The sequence below is a fragment of the Catharus ustulatus genome, chromosome 24 (genome assembly GCF_009819885.2).
Source record: "Catharus ustulatus isolate bCatUst1 chromosome 24, bCatUst1.pri.v2, whole genome shotgun sequence".
In the NCBI taxonomy this organism is placed as follows: domain Eukaryota; kingdom Metazoa; phylum Chordata; class Aves; order Passeriformes; family Turdidae; genus Catharus; species Catharus ustulatus.
In genome coordinates, this window is record NC_046244.1 from 1,771,004 (window position 1) to 1,791,498 (window position 20,495).

General features: G+C 48.4%; 1 protein-coding gene and 1 non-coding gene across 2 annotated transcripts; one reads left to right on the plus strand and one right to left on the minus strand.

Annotated features, from left to right (window-relative positions):
• Window positions 1-2,426: 2,426 nt before the first annotated feature.
• On the minus strand, window positions 2,427-19,291 carry LACTBL1 (lactamase beta like 1). Its single transcript, XM_033079640.1, has 8 exons — window positions 19,223-19,291; window positions 18,520-18,627; window positions 14,535-14,679; window positions 12,623-12,732; window positions 11,785-11,942; window positions 9,864-10,111; window positions 6,837-6,942; window positions 2,427-4,649 (listed from the first exon to the last, which is right to left on the minus strand). Exons 2-8 carry the CDS (start codon window positions 18,538-18,540, stop codon window positions 3,671-3,673), a joined length of 1,767 nt encoding a protein of 588 aa, XP_032935531.1. The 5' UTR covers window positions 18,541-18,627; window positions 19,223-19,291; the 3' UTR covers window positions 2,427-3,670.
• TRNAN-GUU lies at window positions 10,557-10,630 on the plus strand. The gene has a single exon. It is a non-coding gene; the product is annotated as a tRNA-Asn (tRNA).
• Window positions 19,292-20,495: the final 1,204 nt, after the last annotated feature.

The following is a 20,495-nucleotide window of genomic DNA, read 5'->3' on the forward strand; positions in this document are numbered from 1 at the left end:
TCCAGATTATTCTCATTCTTAGTGGTCCAGAGTCTTTTAACTTGCAGAGTAACTAGAGTTTAAGGGACAGTATTGCAATATTATGTGGTTTCATTAGTGCTCCTCAGGGGAGAATTTGGTCTCTTAAACCAATAAAGTAAGTTTTGTTCTTGTCTGTTTTGGATGCTGGGAATGTTAATGAAGCATTTTCCATTTGTTTGGTTCCCTGATGAGTAATTCTAAAAACATTTTTAAGCACTGTGTTTCTATAGGCTGTTGCAGATACATTGAGTCACTTTTTAAAGCACAGATTCAGTGCAAAGTGAGCAGATGGGCAGATTTTGCATGTTTGTTGTATGGATTGTGGAGCCAGTCTCTGACATGGGTGAAATAACAGTGGGATATTTTTAAATTCAGCAGCAAGTGTACACAAAAGCTTAAACATTATTCATAGTGGTAACTTAGATTCTGTAAAAGTTCAATCGGAAAAAAAATAGGTAAATTCACAAAGAGCTGTTAAAGCTGGTGTGAAACACCTGCTAATTGAGTCAGGTCACCTCCCCCCTCCCGATGACAGGGCTGGTTCTGCTCTTCTCAGGATGTGCTTTGGCACAAAGTGACAGAAAGAAGTTTGGACTCAGGATTGGGACTCTGGCTGCTCTCCATGGACCACCCCAGAACTCCACCTTGTCCTGTCTGCCATGCACAGCCTCTCCCAAACCCTCTGCACAGATCTTTCAAGGTCCCCTTTCTCCCCTGTGTGCCAGGGAAGGCTCTTCTGCCCACACTGAGCTCTTGTTCACCTTCCCAGGGTGAGCCAGGCTTTGGTGAGATGAGCTTTGCTGCAGCTCAGGAAATGAGTTTGGCTCAGGAGTGGCAAAGAACATAATTTGCTGTTAATGAGAATGAGTTAGAGCCCCCAAAATGTTGGTGAACAGGTGTGAGGGTGCCTCACTAGAAAAGACTTCTGATGGAAAACCAAAACATCTCCAGCTCTCCATCACACAGATGGAGGTTGTTCCAGTGTGGTGTCACCTCCTGGCCAGTAGGTGACATGGGATATAAATGCTAATTTTTCTTGGAAGCTTTTAAGGGTAAACAATCACTTGTTTTGTTTCAAAGCAAGAAGGACAGCCCCACACTGGCTCATAGCCCTCACACAGAACCAGAACCAGAATTAGACCACTCCAGGATCTTGCAATCAGACATCACATCCCATGGGCTTGGCTGTGTCAGGAATGTCATGGCAGTGATCTTGCCCTCAGGAAATCAGCACAAAATGTGCCTGAGCTCCTCCCTCTAGGCATGACCACACAGGACAGTGGCATTTCCACAGGTTTTATTGCTGTTGCTATAGCCCAGACTAAACGCTTGAGCACACAGTGATGTACAAGGTGTGGGATGTGATCATCTACAAAGTCCAGAGGAAACCAACACAGCAGCAGCTCTGTAAGGCAAGGTTTGCATGGTTCCATGTGCTGATCAGGGAACTGAAATTATCTGAGAAAAGGCAGGGAATTTCTGCGCCTTCAGTGATGGTCTCTCGATCCAAAACTGAAGCTGAAGAACAGCTCACAGAGTGAAAACACTGAGAGAGCCAGAGAGAAGGGAGCAGAGAGGATTTTTTTCTCATCCTCTCTGAGACATATCCACATCAGTCTGTGTGGACCAGCAGCAGCAGGATGTTGCTCTGCAAGAGGAAACACCTCATACCAGAACATGCACTTGGAAGGGTCTTTGTGCAAGTTTCTGTAAGCCCTTGTGCAGTGCCCCTGTCACACTTCCCTTGGATTTCCTTGCTGTGCAACCTCTGCCATGCCCTGCAGTTTGGATATTCACTTTAAGGTCACAATAATCCTAACCTGCCCCTCTGCTTCCTTTTATTTAAGCTCCAGCCAGGGCTGAAACCACAATATCCCCTAATTTTGAAGAGGCATTGGGGAGCCAGGACTGTGCATTTATGATGGTCCTGTCTGCCCTCGTGTCTGGCACTGTCCCCATCACAGTGAGGTGGTGCTGGCCATTGACAGCACAGAATCATTGATTTACTGAGGCTGGAAAAGACCTTCAAGGTCATTGAGTCCAACTGCTCCTCCAGCACTGCCAAGGCCACCACTAACCATGACCCCAGGAGCCACATTCACACATCTTTTGAACACCTCCAGAGATGGTGGCTCTACCACTGCTCCATTCCAATACCTGAACACCCTTTCTGAGAAAAAAATCACAATGTCCGACTTAAACTTCCTTTGGTGCAACTTGAGGCCATTTCCTCTACCCCTGTCCCTGTTCCCTGGGAGCAGAGCCCGACCCCCTCACTGCCCCTCCTGTCAGGGAGTTGTGCAGAGCCAGAAGATCCCCCCTGATCCCCCTTTTCTCCAGCTGTGCCCCTTTCCAGCTCCCTCAGCTGCTCCTGGTACCCCAGACCCTTCCCCATCTCCATTCCCTTCTCTGGACACACTCCAGCCCCTCAATGCCTTTCCTGTCATGAGGAGCCCAGAACTGACCCAGGATTTGAGCTGGGGCCCCCCAGTGCCCAGCACAGGGGACAGTCACTGCCCTGGCCTTGTGTCACACCTTGGCTGGGACAGGCCAGGTGCTATTGGCTCTCCTGGCCACCTGGGCACACCTGTGCTCATGTTCAGCCACTGCCACCAGCACCTCCAGGGTCTTTCCTTTCTGGCAGGTGTCCAGTCACTCCGGCCCACACCTGGAGCACTGCCTGGGGTTGGTGTGGCCCATATCCCCTGTCCTGCCTGCCTTGGCATGGAGTGGGGACAGGGAGTGATAACAAAATGCACCAGTGGCTCTGTAGGTGCAGGGGCACTGTCCCCAAGGTGGTTCTCCTCAGGCTGTTGCACTTTCCCTCAGCATCTCCACTCTCAAATGCAGAAGTACAGTGGGTACATTTACATCCAGACATCCTGCCCAAAACATACAGAAAGGTTCCCATGCATTCCTGAATTTCCACACCATGCTCACACACTTTCCTGGACACTGTCACAGAGCTGTCCCACCTCAAGTTCCTGTGCCCCTGCTCCCAGAATGAGCTTCAGCTTCTACACTGCTCCACCATCTTTTGAAGGACCAGCCAAGGAGTCAAGACAGGACCACATTGCTCTGCACTTTTCAAAGTTTATGATCCAGGAAAGAAACAGACCCTGACTTCCCAGGAATCTCAAGCAGGGCCTGGTGTCAGACTGGTGCCATGTTTTAGCATATAATGCCTTTGGCAAACTCAGGTAAAGGATCTTGTTTGTGACAGACAAGCTCCTAAAAAGCCCTGGAAAAATCCTTGGACTGATAAAGACATTTTCTGAGAGACCCAGGGAATTCTTAGCCCTTTCATGACAGCAGTTGATAACCACAGTGGTCACCAAACAGACAATATAAAAGTGGACACTTCAATGCTCTGCTTTTTTTTCTGGCATCCAAACACATCCATCCAGCACATTCCCACTTCTTTTTCCTGCAGGTATGTCCAGGTGCCAGCTAGCCTGTTGTGCACTGCTGGGGGCCAATGACAAGTCAATAGAGTCGTCTTAAAAGTGGGAAGGATTTGTTTGGCAAAAGAGTCATTTGCCTCCATCCTTCCCTTTTGAATGGCATCCACAAAGCCACGCAGGCAGGAGAGTCTGGTAAGACACAGATTCGGAGCCAGCTCCCAGCATGGAGGGAGGGCAGGGAGTGTTCAGCTGTAGAACACGGGCTTGCGCAGGACACGCACCACGTTGTAGGTGTTCAGCCCCGGGGCGTCAAAGCCGGGGGACAAACCCTTGCGATCGAAGGGGTAGAAGTTGAAGAGCTGCCCGTTCTGTGTCTCCAGCGAGATGGAGGCAGAGCCCAGGTGGAGAACACATGGGAACTCCTTGTCAAAAACGACTTGGAAAACGCGATCTTCCAGGTGGTGGAGCTTGATTGTCCGATACTTTTCTGGGATCAGCTCTTCCACGTGAGGCCCAAACTGCTGCATGATCAGCACCCCACCAATTCCAACTTTGATCTCGTAGAAAGTCAGGTTGGAATAGGTGTAGTAGCCAACGTAAGGGATTGGGTTTGGAGGAGGAACCAAGCTTTTGTCGGCCTCCCTGAACGCTGTCTCCATGGCAGGGATGAGATACTCGTACGTCTGAGTCACAATGTCCCCACCCTGAGGTCTGGGCCCTGCCATCAGCACGATGAAGCTCAGGCGGAGCTTGGGGATGAGGGAGAAGGTTGCTGAGTAACCATCAAGGTCCCCATCCTTCCTGATGACATCATATCCCAACTGCTCGTTAATCTCCCAGGGTGTGCCTGTCTTGTTAGCAAAGTATTCAACAGAACACTTGAACAGGGGCGTCAGCATCGTCTTCACCGTGTCGGGCTCCAGCAGCCGGCGGTGGTAGGTACCCAGGAAGACCATGGCCAGCTTGGCCAGGTCAGCAGCCGTGGAGTACATCTGGCCAGAGGGCCGGTACCAGCCCAGGTCGTAGAGCGGGGCCGGCTGCCGGCTGCCGTAGAAGCCCACGGCCATCTGGGAGCGGACAGGCGCCGTGATGTCGAAGCCGGTGTCCTCCATGCCCAGGCGCTCCAGGATATTCTCTGAGATCCAGCGCTGGTACTGCCCGTCGGCGGCGTGGTCAGCCAGCACGTGGGCCAGCAGGGAGAAGGCCAGGTTGCTGTAGTGGCATCTGGGAAGGGAGAGGAATACGTTGGGTGTTGCAGCGTGCTTCTTGTTGATGGCATGTTCTGTTATTGCCCCAGTTAATGGTTTGGTCCAATTTATCCTCTCCCACTCACCCTGTCAATCTACTATGGATTCCCTGTCAATCCTACCTCATGCCATCCCCCTGCTTGGAATTCCCCTTCAGAAATCCCCTAAAACTGGACATTTCTTTAGTCCATGTGACTCAATTTCCCCCCGCCTACTTCCCGCATTGGACAATGATTTGTGGACTCTGCCTTTTACCCCTTCCCAGAATTTCTCTGATTTGCTGATGATTTGTACCGTCTCCTTGAACCTCCCCCATATTTCAGCTGTTGCACTTTTGTCTTTTGCCCCTCAAATCCCCAGAGTAATAAAATCCTCTTTTGCTTCTTTTTTGCTCCTTGCCTCCTCAGAGCACAGACTGACAGCCAAAAAGGCCGTAGAGGAATTGCTCTAGCCACACCTCAGGCCATCCTGCTCCCTGGGGTGTGACCCACTCTTGCCATAGTGGCAGAGCCAGTGCAGCTCCAGCCAATGGGCCAGTTGGGATCACCTGTTCATCAGTGAGATGCAAAATCAATGTCTAGGTCTCTCTTCTTTCGGGAAAAATTCACATTTTATGGAATGATAGATGAAGGGGAGACAGAGAAAAGCTGCGTGTTGGTGTCATGATTTGTTGTTAAATCAAGAAAGAGAAATGTTTTATGGGAACATCAGTAGAGCTGTTCAACCCTGATGTACAGAAAGGGCTGAAGATAGAAAAGAAACAACTCCTCTATATTTGCATAACCTGACTTGCTGTTTATAATTGTTCACTACCCATTCTTTTTAAGTGCAGCGTGGAGAGTTCCAGGTGCTCACCTTAAAGGTCTCCAAATCCCGGGTAAACCTCTTTGGGGATTTGCCATTGGATAATCACTTAGATACCTAAGCTACCTTAAGATGGTAAAAGCACTTAAAGAGCACTTAAAAGCCCACAAAGCAGCATCCAGCAATGTGGAGTCATTAAAGAAACCTGAGTTCTCCAGTCTTTAATAACCATGAAGTGATTGAAGTCTTTACACTTGAATGAAGTTTAATGGCATGAAGACATGAAGGGGCATTTTTAAAAAATACATTTTCAAAATTAATTATATTTTCAACCCATTATATTTCCAACAATTTTAATTGTGTGAAGCCACACATCTCATCGAGACCTATTTAAATCATAAATTTGGTACCACTTCAAGCTTTTCCAGCCGATTTAGTTGAATAAAAGCATGGTGAGCATATGTATTCTTACCCTAAGAATAAGCATGTCCTTATTTATCTTCATGGGGATCATAAAATAAAGATACCAATAGAGATAAGTTACAATAAAGACATAAAAATACCAAAGAAGATGATGATATTAAAATCCTAAAATCCTTTAAGGAATATTTGTTTTAGCCTCTTACATGATGTGGGACAGAACTAACACAAGTGACGGGTAGATCCTCAGTATTTCAGATTGTAATTAATTACCAAACAATTTTTTCAGTCTTAGAAAGTTTCTTCCCAGTTAGTTTGAATCTTTTCCCTCATCTGCTGTCCACAGGATCCTGTTGAAGGCTGTGGGGAAGTGTCCAAGGCCAGGTTGGATGGGGCTTGGAGCAACCTGGGATGGTGGAAGGAGTCCCTGTCCATGGCAGAGGGGTGGAAAAAGATCATCTTTAAGGTCCCTTCCAATCCAGATCAGTCTGGGATTCTATGACTCCATGATATTTTTGAGTGCTTGCAACCCAGGTAACAGGCTACAGGAATTGAAACAAGTGTTCACAGACTTTTTAGATAATTTAGAGACGCACAACTTGCCACAGACATGATTTAACTGCAACCTGTGATGATTTAAAATGTTTAATTTAAAGTGCCTTTCCACTTTCAAAAACCTGCATCATTTAAGGCTCATTAAGTGAAGTATAGCAATTTAATTTGGCTCATCTGGCCTTAAAAAATTAAACCTAATCCTGACACTTCCAACAGTCTTTTTTTTCCCAGCCTCTGACAGGTTTGTAGGGAGATGCTGAAGCTCTCTCTCTCAGAGATTCTCTTTGGGAATGGTTGCCTTTTATCTACTGGCCCTGGAGGCTGGCGATGGGATGAGGATGGAGAACACATCCAGACCAAAAGCTCCTAAATGAATTTATCTGACCTGGTTCCTGGGTCAGCCACCAGGATGTCATCTTTGAGCAGCGTCAGGGCATCCTGTGTGCTGCCCTTCCAGAGCAGGCTGGTGGATCTCAGCCTCCTGGGCAGACCTGTGCCATGGGAAAGAGAGAAATCACGGAAATGATGGCTCTGGTGAAGAGAGAACAAAGGCAGGATTCAGAGGCAGCAAGGACATGGCATCAAGTCATGGACTCCTGACTCTGGGTTACCCATGTCCTACCTCAGCATCAACTCTGGGCTGCTGCATCTCAGTGAAAACACCTTGATGAATGATGGAAATTATCCCCAAGTGTGGTTTGGAAGAGAGGGGCAAATGAGGTGTTGGGAAATCTCTGTGTTCCCTTGACTACAAATATGTGTAATAGTCCCTTTTAACAGGATTTCCTTCTTTATGCTTACCACAGAAGGCCTAAACTTCTCTGGACAACTCCAGGCATAGCCTAAAGTATTTTTATCTTCCTCCTCATCTTTAGCAACTCTTATCCAGGGTTTCTGAATATAGAAAAAACCAAAGTTCTTTCTACTTTTAATTATTCAGGGTTTTTCCATGTAGAAAATATCTTAGTTCTTTTCACTTTTCATTCATCACTGAACATGGATTCCCCAAAATGTTTTGGTCAGTACTTTTTGAATCACCTCAGCTCCTCTGCACAGGATCTATGGTTTGCTGAGACCAGATCTTGGATTACTTTTGGGATGGAATCTTTGCTGCCATTTGCAACTTGCTTTGATGCGGAGGTTTGGGAGGAAATAGGGAAATGCATGTTTCTGACAGAAAAACAACTCACAATTGTGTGCTCAGTGACCATGTCTTAATCATGGGTTCACTAAGGTTGGCAAAGCCCTCCAAGATCATGGACCCAACCATTAACCCAGCACTCTCATGTCCACCACCAACCCACGACCCCAAGTGCCACTTCTCATGGTTTTTGATCACCTCCCAGGATGGTGACTCCACCACATCCCTGAGCAATCTTTGCCAATGCTTTACATCCCTTCCTCTGAGAATCTGTTTCCCAAAATCTGATCTAACCCTCTCTTTGTGCAACTTGAGGCTTTTTCCTCTTTCCTGCATCCTGGCAAAGCTGAACGAGGCCCCATTCTTTTGTGGCAGCAATACTTGTTTTTCTCAGCCTGAACTTGGCATTTGAGCTGGGGTGAGAGAATTGCTTCTGCCCCTGCTCTGGGGTTATTTGTGCAGCTGCATGACCAGATAAGAGATGCACTGACATCTTCCAATGGACAGTGGGCTCCTTTATTATATACTGCCCCAATGGCAGCAAAGAAAATGTCAGAGCAGCAAGAGAGTTCAGTTCTGTGACAGCAGTGCAGTGTCTCCTTGAGGTTCATTGGAAATGATAAACCAGAGCATAAAATAATCCAGAGTCATTGATTTCTAGCTCACGGGCTGCTAATTGAAGTGACAAGCACGTTGTTAATAATTTACAATTGCATCCCATCCTGTCATTCGTGTGGATTTGAAAATCACGGTCTTAACAAGCTGGAGCTTCCCTCCAGCAATGGGCCTGTTGAGTGCTAAGGAGAAAAACCTTTGGAGTTACTTTTGTGATATGCAATGGAGAGAGCAGATAATGAGGATCTATTACAGATCAGTTTCCACTGGAAGAATTTAGATGAAACCCGCTTTACAATATGTCATGCAGTGGCTTTGATCCCAGTGCTAAGCAGAATTTATTCCATTTTGGGGTTTGACACACAGCAAATGGAAAGTGGAACTGGAACATTCCTTTGATTTGCAGCTGGGATTTTGAAACTGTGCATCTCCCTCTACTGAAGTGTCAGGGTCTAAGGGTTGGTGTGTCCCATGGGGGTGCTCTGGGAAATTTGGGCCATATTCTAAAATCCAAAAATATGCAGGAGCATAAAAGGAGCTGAGCAGGGGCACAAATCCAGCACAGTGATGGAAGCAATGGAAGGGCCACACAGCACCAGCAATTATAACCAGGTACCCTTTTGACTTATGCTCCTTACAACATTTCTGGGGTGCACTTCACACCTCCCTGGGTGACAGGAGCAGTCAGAGCAGCTCCAGGTGCTCATGTGAGTCAGAGGGGACCGGGCAGAATTGGTGCCCCTGAAGACAACATTGTCTGCAGGGAGAGGGGCTGGGCAGAGATGTGGCCATGGCCACTTTGGGATGTTTGTCTGCTTCTTTCCAGGTTTCGGTATCATTCCATTTTGGGGAGCCCTCATTTTCATATTGGCTTGCTTCAAATGATGCTGTACTCCATCCTGAGGTCCTGCAAGTTGCAGACATGCTATTTTGATTTTAGGTCCTAATTTTAGGGCATTTATTCCAATCTGGAAAAATGCAAATGTTACAGAGATTAACCAAAATACCACACATGATATCAGCACAGTCTCTTTGACTGTTTTGTAATCTCTCAGTCAAGTATTAGCAGCTTTGTTTCTGAGAAAGTTTAAAGTTCTCAGTCCTGTGAGTTCCCCAATTGTTAAGGCAGCAGCAGCAGATTAACACTTCTCTGACAGCAAATGCCAAGCTATTAATAGCTCAGGAATCCTGGATCAGGAACCACACTGACAGCTAAATTTAGCTCAGCAATCAAGGTCTTTCTATTCAAAGCAAAGTGATTTGACCCTCAACTCTACATCTCAAAAAAATGAGAGCACTCTGGAGTAGAAAAAAATGTTGTGCAATTGGAGGCTGATTTCAGGTAGTGGTATGGAAGAGAAAGGAATCTGTGTTCACCTAAAAGGAATCTGTGTTCACCTAAAAGGAATCTGTGTTCACATATCAGGGAAAAAAGCTCCTCATCCTAGCCCCTTTCCTGGCAGTTGTCCTGTTCTGGACAAGAGTTCCTTTGAGCACTCCATGAAGTTGCTGACCCCCTGCTTCCAAGAGCCCTGCCTGATCCCTGATAGGTGCACAGACTGGGAAATAGCTTTTTCATTCCTGGAATATGGTCTGCTCTGTCTGTGGTGTCTGTCCAGGGCAGACAGCACAGGGACACTCAGGGAGCTGCCTTACCTGAGAGCTGACTGGCCATTCTGCGCAGGGTCACCAGCGACGGCTTCAGTGGCACCGAGCCTTTTTCCATAAAAACCAGCCCATCTCCTGTGTACCTCTGCTCTGAGTCCTTGAGCCTCCCCAGAGGGTTCTTAATGACAAAGTTCTGGACATAACGCTCCAATGGGTCATCAAGGGATGTGACTTTTCCTTCCTCCCACATCTTGTACAACATAATGGTGGGGAAGATCTTGGAGACACTGGCGATTCTGTTAGGGAAGAAACATTTGGAGAAATATAGCATTAAGAAGAAATTACCATGATTTTATGTGACACATTTGCTCATTCCAGGTAGGAAGTTTGAATTATTATTCTTAAATCTGAACCTTTACAGACTGCAAAACAACCTCTGTCAGTCCCCAGCAGTGCAGTGCACTGCTGATCTCTCTATTCACTTGGCATTCATAAAATGACATAAATTGTAAATTACTGGTTAGTAAATACCATAAAACCTCTCAAGTAGTTTAATAGAATTTTAAGGTTAAAATCACAGAATCATTGAGGTTGTGAAGGACCTTTAAGATCATTGAGTTGGACCATTTACCCAGCACTCCCAAAGTGTCTCTAAATGCCAATTTCCCAGTGTCCCTAAATGCCAGTTTCCCAAAGTGTCCCTAAATGCCATTTCCCACAGTTTCCACATCCCCGCAGGCCGTCCCTGTGGCGCAATCGGTCAGCGCGTTCGGCTGTTAACCGAAAGGTTGGTGGTTCGAGCCCACCCGGGGACGTGCACCTGGCTGCTGGCCCATGCTGGGGGGTTGGAAACAGACCTCAAATGTCCCTTCCAACCCAAATTATTCCATGGTTCTGGAGGAAAAATAGCACATTTGCCATTATACAGATGGAGGAGAAACAGATAACCAAACCTCTATATCTGTCAAAAAGTGTTAATTCTGAGGACAAAATTTTATAGTCAGAGTGCAGCCCATGTTTCTTAGATAACACAGTTACAATTCACTGAAAATTGATCTTTAAAGGAAGGAAGCATTTCCTTCATCTTGTTTGGTTTTTAGCACACATTAAGAGCTTGATTCTGTCTTAGCCTAAAAACTAACAGCCAATATGAATTTTGAGTTTGACTTCACTGGGATGATGAATAAGCTTATGGGTCTACTTTATGTGTTCTGTAGATATTCATCCCCAATGTCAGTTTTTCCCAAACTGACATTCATTATTATTTTTTGAATCCTGTGGCACTGTCTCCTCTCTGCTCTCCAAATCTGTGCTAGCTCTCGGTCCTCAGGTTTGTGTCCTGGACACGAAGCCATTTCCATGTAAGGAATAGTATGTTTTCAGGTTCTTTAGGGTCATTGCTATTCCAATTTAAAATATTGCCAGAATTAAATGAAAAAGTGTAGCTTTGACTGATGCTGGGTCTGAGACAGAGACACAGCACTCTGTGATCCATGTGACAAAAAGCACTTTACTGTTCTCCACTTCACCTTAAATATCTTCTTAATGTTCCTGGGCAAGCAGTTATGATTGGTTGAAAGTTCAGGCTGCTCAGCTCTCTGACCAATAGCTTCTGCAGCCCAGGCTGGAACCCATTGGGTCAAATCCCTGTCTGGTTCTGAACCTGTGCTATCCCTGTTCCCTGGAGGGCTGTGTGTCCCACCAGGCTGCTTCTCCCATGTATGGCCAAATCAACTGCCCAGTAACAAGCCAGCTTGTACTGTGACAAAAAAACCCACATAAATAAATCCAAAGTAACTCAGTATGCCACCAGCATGTAACAATCTGGGAATTTGCTTTGTCTCACAAAGTTCCAGCATAAACCAGCAGAGTTTCCTGCAGTTTGTGACGGCATCTCCGTTGGCAGATAGCAGCTCCCCATAGGTGTGTGTGCCCTTTCCTGGCTCTCTCAGCTGGCCAGGTGTCTCACCTGTAGATGGTGTACTCATTGGGCACCCCTGAGGTGGGGTCAGAGCCGTTCTTCTTGCCCAGGTTGCCCGTCCAGAGCACGGTGTCGTTGTAGATGACGATGGCTGACATGGCTGGCAGCCCCGAGCTGTGCATCCTCTGCCGCAGCATCTGATCCACCTGGGGAAGGCAGAGACACCATCAGCTTCCAAAGGAGGGGTCTGACAATGCCCCCAGTCTGCACCAAGCAGCAGAAGGCCCAGACAGTCAGAGCAATGCTGCAGTATTTCCTCAGAGCACCTGGAGCCTGCCAGAAGCTCAGGTGGTGCTAAAATGTCAGATCCTTCTCATACTGAGGATTTAATTCAGTGTATCACACCCTCTCCCAGTCAGATGCAGGTCTTCTTCCCCTTCCCTGGAGTTATGTACAAACATCTCTTTAATCTTTAAACAGAGGTGTAAGGAAAGCCAGAAAAGAAAGAAAATAAGGAGCTGGCATTGGCTGATGAACTGGAACCAGAGCGTACCCGAGGCAGGTATCTCCGGGACATGACGGCTGCCTAATAGTGGAGCAGATGCCAAGAGCCATTGTTTTTTGCTGGTGGAAGCTCACCAGACCTTCTGATGGATAATGATGATGTTTGTCCATCCCAGCTCCCGCTCTGGGCAAGAGAACTGCTCACTGACCAGTTCACTGAAGGACTTTACACATCCATTTCTAGGTGTGCATGTTCTCCTCTCCCCATCTCCCCACCTCCTTCCCCAGGGATGCTCAGTGGCAAAATCCTCCATGTCCCCTGTAGCCCTGGAGAAAAGCAGCCAGGAGCTATGTGTCCCTGTGGTCCCCCCTCCCCACAGACCTTCTCCAGTGCTTCCTTCAGGATGGGGAGGGGGTGGTCCAGTGGCACTGGCTCGGGATAGCGGGGACACATCTGCACAGCTTCTGACCTCACCTCCATCACGGATGGATCTGCAAAACAGTTTGAGGGGACACAGGTGGCTTCCACAGACACAGGGACAAGCTTGAACCTCACCCAGCAGCCCCATGAGCTTTCTTGCTTGTGTTGGCCTAAGGGACACTTCTGCATAGGCAAGGGACAGCACTGAATTATTTCTGTCTGATGTGAAACAGGGCTGGCACTGTGCCCTGTTATTGCTTATTCCAGCATGGGATGGACACAGGAACCCTTCAGCTAACCCTGCAGCCTGGGAGAGTAAAGAACTGGGGCTGCAGAAGACTCTGGGGTGCCTGGTTTAGCCTCCCTGGAGGGGCCTGCCCATGTCTAGAGGAAAGTCTGAGCTGGGGTTCAGGGGAGCAGTGACAGAGTCATCCCTTGTGTATCATAACCTCAGGAATGGGGTCAGGAGTGACCTGTGAGGGCCACTTGAAATGCAGCACGAACAGTAGGTCCCACACCTACTCCATTAGTTGTCTCCTGAATCAGCTGCATCCTCCTAATCCACAGACAGCTTAAATTTCTGTGGCCAGCAAAGATCTTTAAACTGAGAGAGATGGGAGCTCCCTTACTTGGAGGCACTATTTTCCTACCCCAAGGTGTTCATAAATACAGCTACCCTGCTCTCTCAGCTGGGGACAAATGCCATCTTCTTGCTTACCAGGTGAACATGAAGCATCAGAAATAGGGATGAGGAGAGAAATGGCACTAGGAAATCTTGGAGATGGACAGGGATGGATACACACAGCCTACAGGCAGCCTGGAACTCTGAGATAAAAATGTATGGTTTGAAACCTTGTCTGACCTTGGTCTCTGAATACTTCTGGTACCTTCATTGTGGATTTTATGCCACCGTTCAGCTACTTAAAACTCTGATCCATTGGCACTGTGTATATTTAATCCTTGTGCATGCAGTGCCTTGAGTGCATCAGTTGAGTTCCCTATAATCAACAGGGGAGGCCATGGAGATGTTCCATGGGCTGAAGCCAGGCTGGGAGAGCTGGGGGTGTCTCATCCTGGAGAAGAGAAGGTTCCAGAGAGAGCCCAGAGCCCCTTCCAGGGCTTAAAGGGGCTCCAGGAGAGCTGGAGAGATACTGGGGACAAGAGATGGAGTGATAAAGACAAGGGGGAATGGCTTCAAACGGACAGAGGGCAGGGACAGATGGGATATTGGGAAGGAATTCCTGGCTCTGAGGGTGGTGAGACCCTGAGCCCAGAGCAGCTGTGGCTGCCCCTGGATCCCTGGCAGTGCCCAAGGCCAGGTTGGACAGAGCTTGGAGCACCCTGCGATAGCGGGAGGTGTCTCTGCCATGGCAGGGGTGGAGCAGAATGGGCTTTAAGGTCCCTCCAGCACAAACCATTCCATGATTCTGTGATTGCATGAGTTCTAGTGTGAACCAGAGGTCTTTAAGCCAGGGCAAAGATTTGGGGAATAAGAAAGAAAGCAAACCCTGAAGCTGAAGCACATGGTAAGGTATAAAACCCCCCTGTTTCTAAACTAAAGTAACTAATTGGAGTAAGAACAGGAAAAAAAGAAAAAAGGGAAAAAAGAGAAAAATATATAGAATCTAAAATAAAATGCCCCCTTAGCAGTTATCCAAATCTAGGCCAGACTGATGGAGCTTCTTTGGACACCAGCAGAGTGACCTGGTACCTCCATCAACCCAGCCTCACACCTCTGTGGCCTTGCTTTATTGCTTCCTGGGGAAATCTCTGCTTGGGGAAGTGGTCTTTGGGGAGAAATGGGAAGAAAGCTTTTATTAATCTTCCAAATCTGTGTGCCATACCATGAGCAAGGTTAAAACCCTCTACTCACTGGGCTCCACCTTGGGGAGGCTGTACTGCCACAGGAAGCAGCCGGTCATGGCCACAGAGAGCAGGAACAGGAACAGAACCAAGGCGTGGATCCACTTCACCTCCATGGCAGCGAGCTTGAGGAAGCTCCTGCTGCAGGGTGCCTGCTGGGAATGGAAAAGGAATGGGAGAGAGAGAGAAAACACCTGTGTGTGTCAGCTCTGAGAGAGGCCCCTGTGCTGGAGAATAAAACTGCTGCAGGGACAGGACTCATCTGCTCTGCTGCAAGGGTCCCTGCCCATGGCAGGGCTGGAATAGGATGAGCTTTAAGGTCTCTTCACCCCAAACTATTCTGGGATAATTTCAGTACCATTGCTGCACCACGGCAGGGCAGGCCAGGCCATGTTGGGGTAACTGGAACCACAAGTTACAGTAATTTCACGACTATAAGGCACACTGGATTATAAGGCGCACTTCCAGGTTTCGATCAAAATTCTAGTCAAAAGGGTGTGCCTTAAGTCATGAAATTACTGTACTGTACTGTACTGCCTGGCTTTCAGTGAGCTTGGTGAGCCATTAACTCTTCTCCCCTTGTTGGTTCTTGTGGAGCACCAACCACTCCTTTTGCCTTCTCCTCTCCCTGCAGGTGAAGCTCATCATCCCAGCCTGGCAGGAGTCTCAGTTACAGCTCTCACTTCCTCCCTTCTCAACCACCATGACTTATTCCTGGATATCTTTCCAGCCCCTTTTTCCAGAGTCCAGCATCTGTTCATGGCAGCCACCAGGCAGACCATCTGAGCAGATCCAGCTTTTCTAGATGAATGATGGAATTTTTCACTCTGTGCTGCCCTTACCCTTCTCTGTTGTGCCTGTAAATTCCATTCCATCACGTACCATCTGTAAGCTTGGCATTTACAGATGCCATGTTTTGGGAAACTGCCTGATATTTGAGTGTGTGCAGCTCTCACAACACTGGAGACCATCCAGGTTGGTGAGAGAACCAGATCAATGTTGAAGAAAAACAAGGAACAGATGACAAATGAGGAGGTGCCTGAGCCTGAGCTGTGCTCCTTCACTGCCTGCAGGAGGTCAGGAGGGTGCTTTTGAAAGTTTGGCAATTAATGTTATAAAACATATGGCCTGCCATTTGCATCCAATATGCTCCACATTCCTAAGCTGTTTCAGGTTGTCTGGACTCACTTGTAGGATAGACAGATTGAAATATTCCCTTTAGATTTCCACACAGCCTTCCCCCCCCCTGTTTTTGAGATACAGGATAGTTCATGCAACAGCTTCTGCAAATCATCTGAGCCTTGTCACTCACAGCCAGGGAAGCTGCAGAGCTCTCCCAGACTCACACATGATTCTGTGGATCCAGCTGGGTTTTCCAGCCTTCACTGGAACTCTGGGTTGCAGTTCCACTTTCTGCATAATAACACTATATCAATAACAATATATCATAATTTTTCCTGAAGGCCTTCAGCCTGGTCAGGCATTCCTATAGGAAATTCTGAAAGCAGCTTATGTCAGGTTCTTCCATACCATAATTAAAATTCAAGGATGGCTTAAGACTGTGCAAGTGCCTGCAGACCCAGTCACACCTCAGCACTCCAGGTCCACATTCCAGCCTGTGATGTGTTTCTAAATAGGGGAATGCCATCCTGACACCAATCCCATTTTTCTTTGGCTATACCAACCTCCTTCAGGGCCTTAGCAGGCAGAGATTCCATCACTCAAGGAAAAGCCTGTGCTGAGATCTCCGTAATCCCCTCAGGCTGGCAGGGCTCAGTGTGTTCAAGGATGCCACCTGAGCTGTTTTCCTGCAGGGAGGATGGGACAAGGCCCTCTGCCCTGGGGTGGTCATGGGGTGACTTCCTTGGATTTACTCCCATCTGAATAACATTGACTCCACCAATTTTCAGTTCCTCTGCCCATTTTTCTGCCTCTCTCCTTGCTTCACTGAGAAGGCCTGAGTCCCAAAGAACAAGGTGAGAAGACTATTTTCTGGTGTATTCTTCATTTCACGGACTCTAGACTCCCTGGGCCACTAACTGAGGACACAAAGAGAGTGACTTTGAGCTCATCTTTTAGTCCAGACTCATCCTTCAGTCCAAACCTCCCTTTATTTCATGTGGACCATAAGTGCTCTGAATGGCTCTTTTTCCTTCTCTGCCCTGTGATCCAGTGGGAATGCAAAGAAACCCTGACAATACCATGGACTAGAGATATGGATCTCTCCTTTATTGATGGGACACTAGATACCTGAAAGTGTGAGGAATATTCATCCACTCAGGAGATGCTCTACCCCCCAAACTACCTTTCAGGGAAAACACCACTTTTGCACCTGGGAAACTGTCAGGCAAGCAGATGGATACATCCCTACAAACACTCATCACAATTCCCCCTCCAGGACCTGTCTGCTCTCACCTTCCTCTGGCTTCCCCCTCACTCCGTGTCTCTGTGACTGTCACTGCTCACAGCACAGACACAGCAAGGCAGGGGGAGGGGGACGCTGAGCCCTTAAACACATGCAAATGAATGCAAACACATGCAGGAATGAACGCACACAGCTTCCCATGGGGACGGCTTAGCAGTAGGATACATTTTCCCCTTGAGCTTTGCAAAATTAGGATGGAGAGAAAAACTGGGGATTCCCCATGGACCACCCAGCTCACTGTCCTGCCCCACCAGACCAAGGCACAGCTCAGCAGGGATTAGGGGCAGCCAGAAACACCCCCAGCCCCTCACCTACCACCTCCAGGAGCTGCCTCAGTCCCAAAGGCTGTTGTCCCTTGTCCAGGTGTGTGGGCACCTCAACAAGCCCATCCTGGCCAGGCTCAGCCCCGGGCAGGGGGGAGCAGGAGCACTCAGCATCTTCCAGAGGCAGCTCTGTGTCAGGGCAGGTGCTGCTCTGTGACTGCCTGGAGCAGCCAGGTTTATCTCCTTGAGAGGCCTGCTCCAGGTTTATCTCCCCCAGGGTCCTGCTCCAGGTTTATCTCCTTGAGAGGCCTGCTCCAGGTTTATCTCCCCCAGGGTCCTGCTCCAGGTTTAGTTCCCAAGGGTCCTGCTCCAGGTTTATCTCCCTGAGTGTCCTGCTCCAGGTTTAGCTCCCAAGGGTCCTGCTCCAGGTTTAGCTCCCTGAGTGTCCTGCTCCAGGTTTATCTCTCCAGGAATCCTGCTCCAGGTTTATCTCCCCAAGAATCCTGCTCCAGGTTTATCTCCCCAAGAATCCTGCTCCAGGTTTATCTCCCCAAGAATCCTGCTCCAGGTTTATCTCCCCAAGAATCCTGCTCCAGGTTTATCTCCCCAAGAATCCTGCTCCAGGTTTATCTCTCCAGGAATCCTGCTCCAGGTTTATCTCCCAAGGGTCCTGCTCCAGGTTTATCTCCCTGAGAGTCCTGCTCCAGGTTTATCTCCCAAGGATCTTGCTCCAGGTTTATCTCCCCAAGAATCCTGCTCCAGGTTTAGCTCCACAAGGGTCCTGCTCCAGGTTTCTCTTCCCCAGGAATCCTGCTCTGGGTTTCCCCATCCATTTGGCCCATCCAGGCCCTCCAGAGAGTGCTGCTGATCTCCCCCGAGAAAGGAGCTTAAGTGACAGGGACAGGATGGCATTTGCTCAGGAAAGTGCCTGAGAGATTGGATGTTAATTCTCTCTAATGCTTCTGTGCCATGTGTGTGAATCACAGCTGAAACCAGGAGGGCTTCACCATCTATTTATAGCAGCTTCATCTCCTCCTGACATCTGAACAGGAGGCGATTAAGCAGGAGAGGACCAGTCCCTGGGTGCCTCCAGCAGCCCCGGGATCTGCTCAGGGGAGGGGACGTGGGGAGCTAAGCCGGGAGCTCAGGCACTCTCTGTCTTAATCCTGACCAGCCTCCCGGAGTTCCCCCCCAGTGACAGACAAGGGAGTCATTCCCAGCTCCCAGGCTCCCAGGACAGAAGTGGAGATGGGATTTCTTCCCCCTTTATCTGCCAGGACAGAGGGAGGTGCACAGGGGATGCTTACCCGCAGCTGTAACCCCTCCATGGCTGCTCAGCAGGCTCCTCTCATCCCTTGTGCTGCTGGAACCCACACATAAAGGGCTTGCAAACCCCTGTGCTGGAGAGAACAGAGCTGGTGCAGGGAAAAAGCAGTCAGAGCCAAGAGGTAACAAAGCCCCAGGTAACAAAGCCCTGCTGAGGTGAGCAGAGCTGCAGGGACAGACTGGCTTTGGATGGGACACGGGGGGTGGAAAGAGGTGACCTCTGAGGGCCCTTCAGCCCAAGCCATCCTGTGAGACAAACCACAGTAACCACAAAAGTCAAGTCCTCAGCAACACCTTCCCTCTCTGCCCCTGGTCTGACAGCATCTTGTGTTTACCCCCAAGCTCTGGCACTTCCCATTTCCCTTGACCATCCTCACCTCACCTCCAAACACAAGAAACTGAAGCTTTGAGACCCTTCAGAGCTGACACGTTTTCACTGTGGCTCCTCCACAGGGTCCTTCCAGCCCCCTGCAAGGCTCCTTTGTCTGGTTCCCTCTCCACAGCCAACAACACCCCTTACCCTTGGGAATCACACCCACAGCCAGGGGACTGCATGGCAGGATTGGGAGTGCCAGGATAATAGCACCACCATCATCTTTCCCACAAAATCTGCCACAAAATCTCCCCCATCCATCTACCTGGCAGCAGCAATCCAATCCCCAACCCCACAAAAGGAGCTCTTACCAGCCTTGCTGCTACCTCCAGCTTCCAGCTGAGGAATTTGGGGCTGTCCTGCAGCTGCAGATGTTAAGAGCATCTGAAGCACTAATCCAGCTGCCAGCCTCTCTGAGCACAGATTAATGGGTCAGGCCTCACCCCTCCACAAGCAGCACAGCATCTGTCCAGGGATGCAGCCAGAGGGAGGATTGCTGGGGATTTCCTGGCTCCAGTGGTACTGCAGAGTGGAAAATGGGGAGTTGTGGTGTGGGTATGTAACATGCTGTGAGCTGGAAATGAGAATAAACTGCTATTCTATTCTATTCTATTCTATTCTATTCTATTCTATTCTATTCTATTCTATTCTATTCTATTCTATTTTATATTCTATTCTATTCATTTATTATATTTATTTTATTACATTTAGTACATAATAAATACTCTCCAAAGAGCAGGGCATGGTTATGCACCCAGTCCCATTCCAGATCCAGGGGCATTATGCACCTCAGGGGACCTATTCCTTCCCATCCTATTCTTCTTCAGATCTTCACAGGTAGAGCATTTTCCTCAGTCCCATCCCTTCATTCCAGCATCTCCAAAAGCAGCCCAGAATCTGACAGTGCCCAAAATATCCAGTGGAGCCATGTGTCTGTGGCCCAGAGCCCAAATTTTGGTGGATGGGGCTGCTGATGACCTCCTGGCTAGTTAGAGTGGATCAGGCTCCTCATGGTTTTGTTGCTTCCCATTTCTGGGAACTCCGATTTCCTTCTGTGCCTGCTGTGATGGTCACCTCCTGCCCAGTTATCCCACACATTCCAACAATCCCTTTGGCCTGGGAACCCAGTCAATGCCTCAGAAACGTGAGTCTGTGCTCTCAAAGGTCCCTTGTGGTGGCCACTGCTCTGCTGGGGCTCCATCTCTGGTTATAAATGGCCAATCTCCTTCATATGAAATATCTCTGTGCTTTTTTGATAGACCTGCAGTGCCAAAGATTCATTTCCCAATTTTGCAGTACCTCAGTTAAAGGCATTCCTTTCTCAGTGCTGGGTCTATATTCCCATCATTTTCCATAAGAGGGATTTAAATCCTTTTTTATGTGTGCCTTGTGCTGACCAGGTTGTGCCTGGAGAAGCAGCAGGAGAAGGGTTCAACTCCCCCAGCCCCCAGTATAGAAAAACTCACTCCAGTATTGTCACCAAATCTAAGGATGGAATTTCAACACTCATCCCTCGATGCCTTGGTCCTGGTTCTGACCAATTTTTACAGTAGCTTGGAAGGGGCATGACCAGGACCTGGAGGT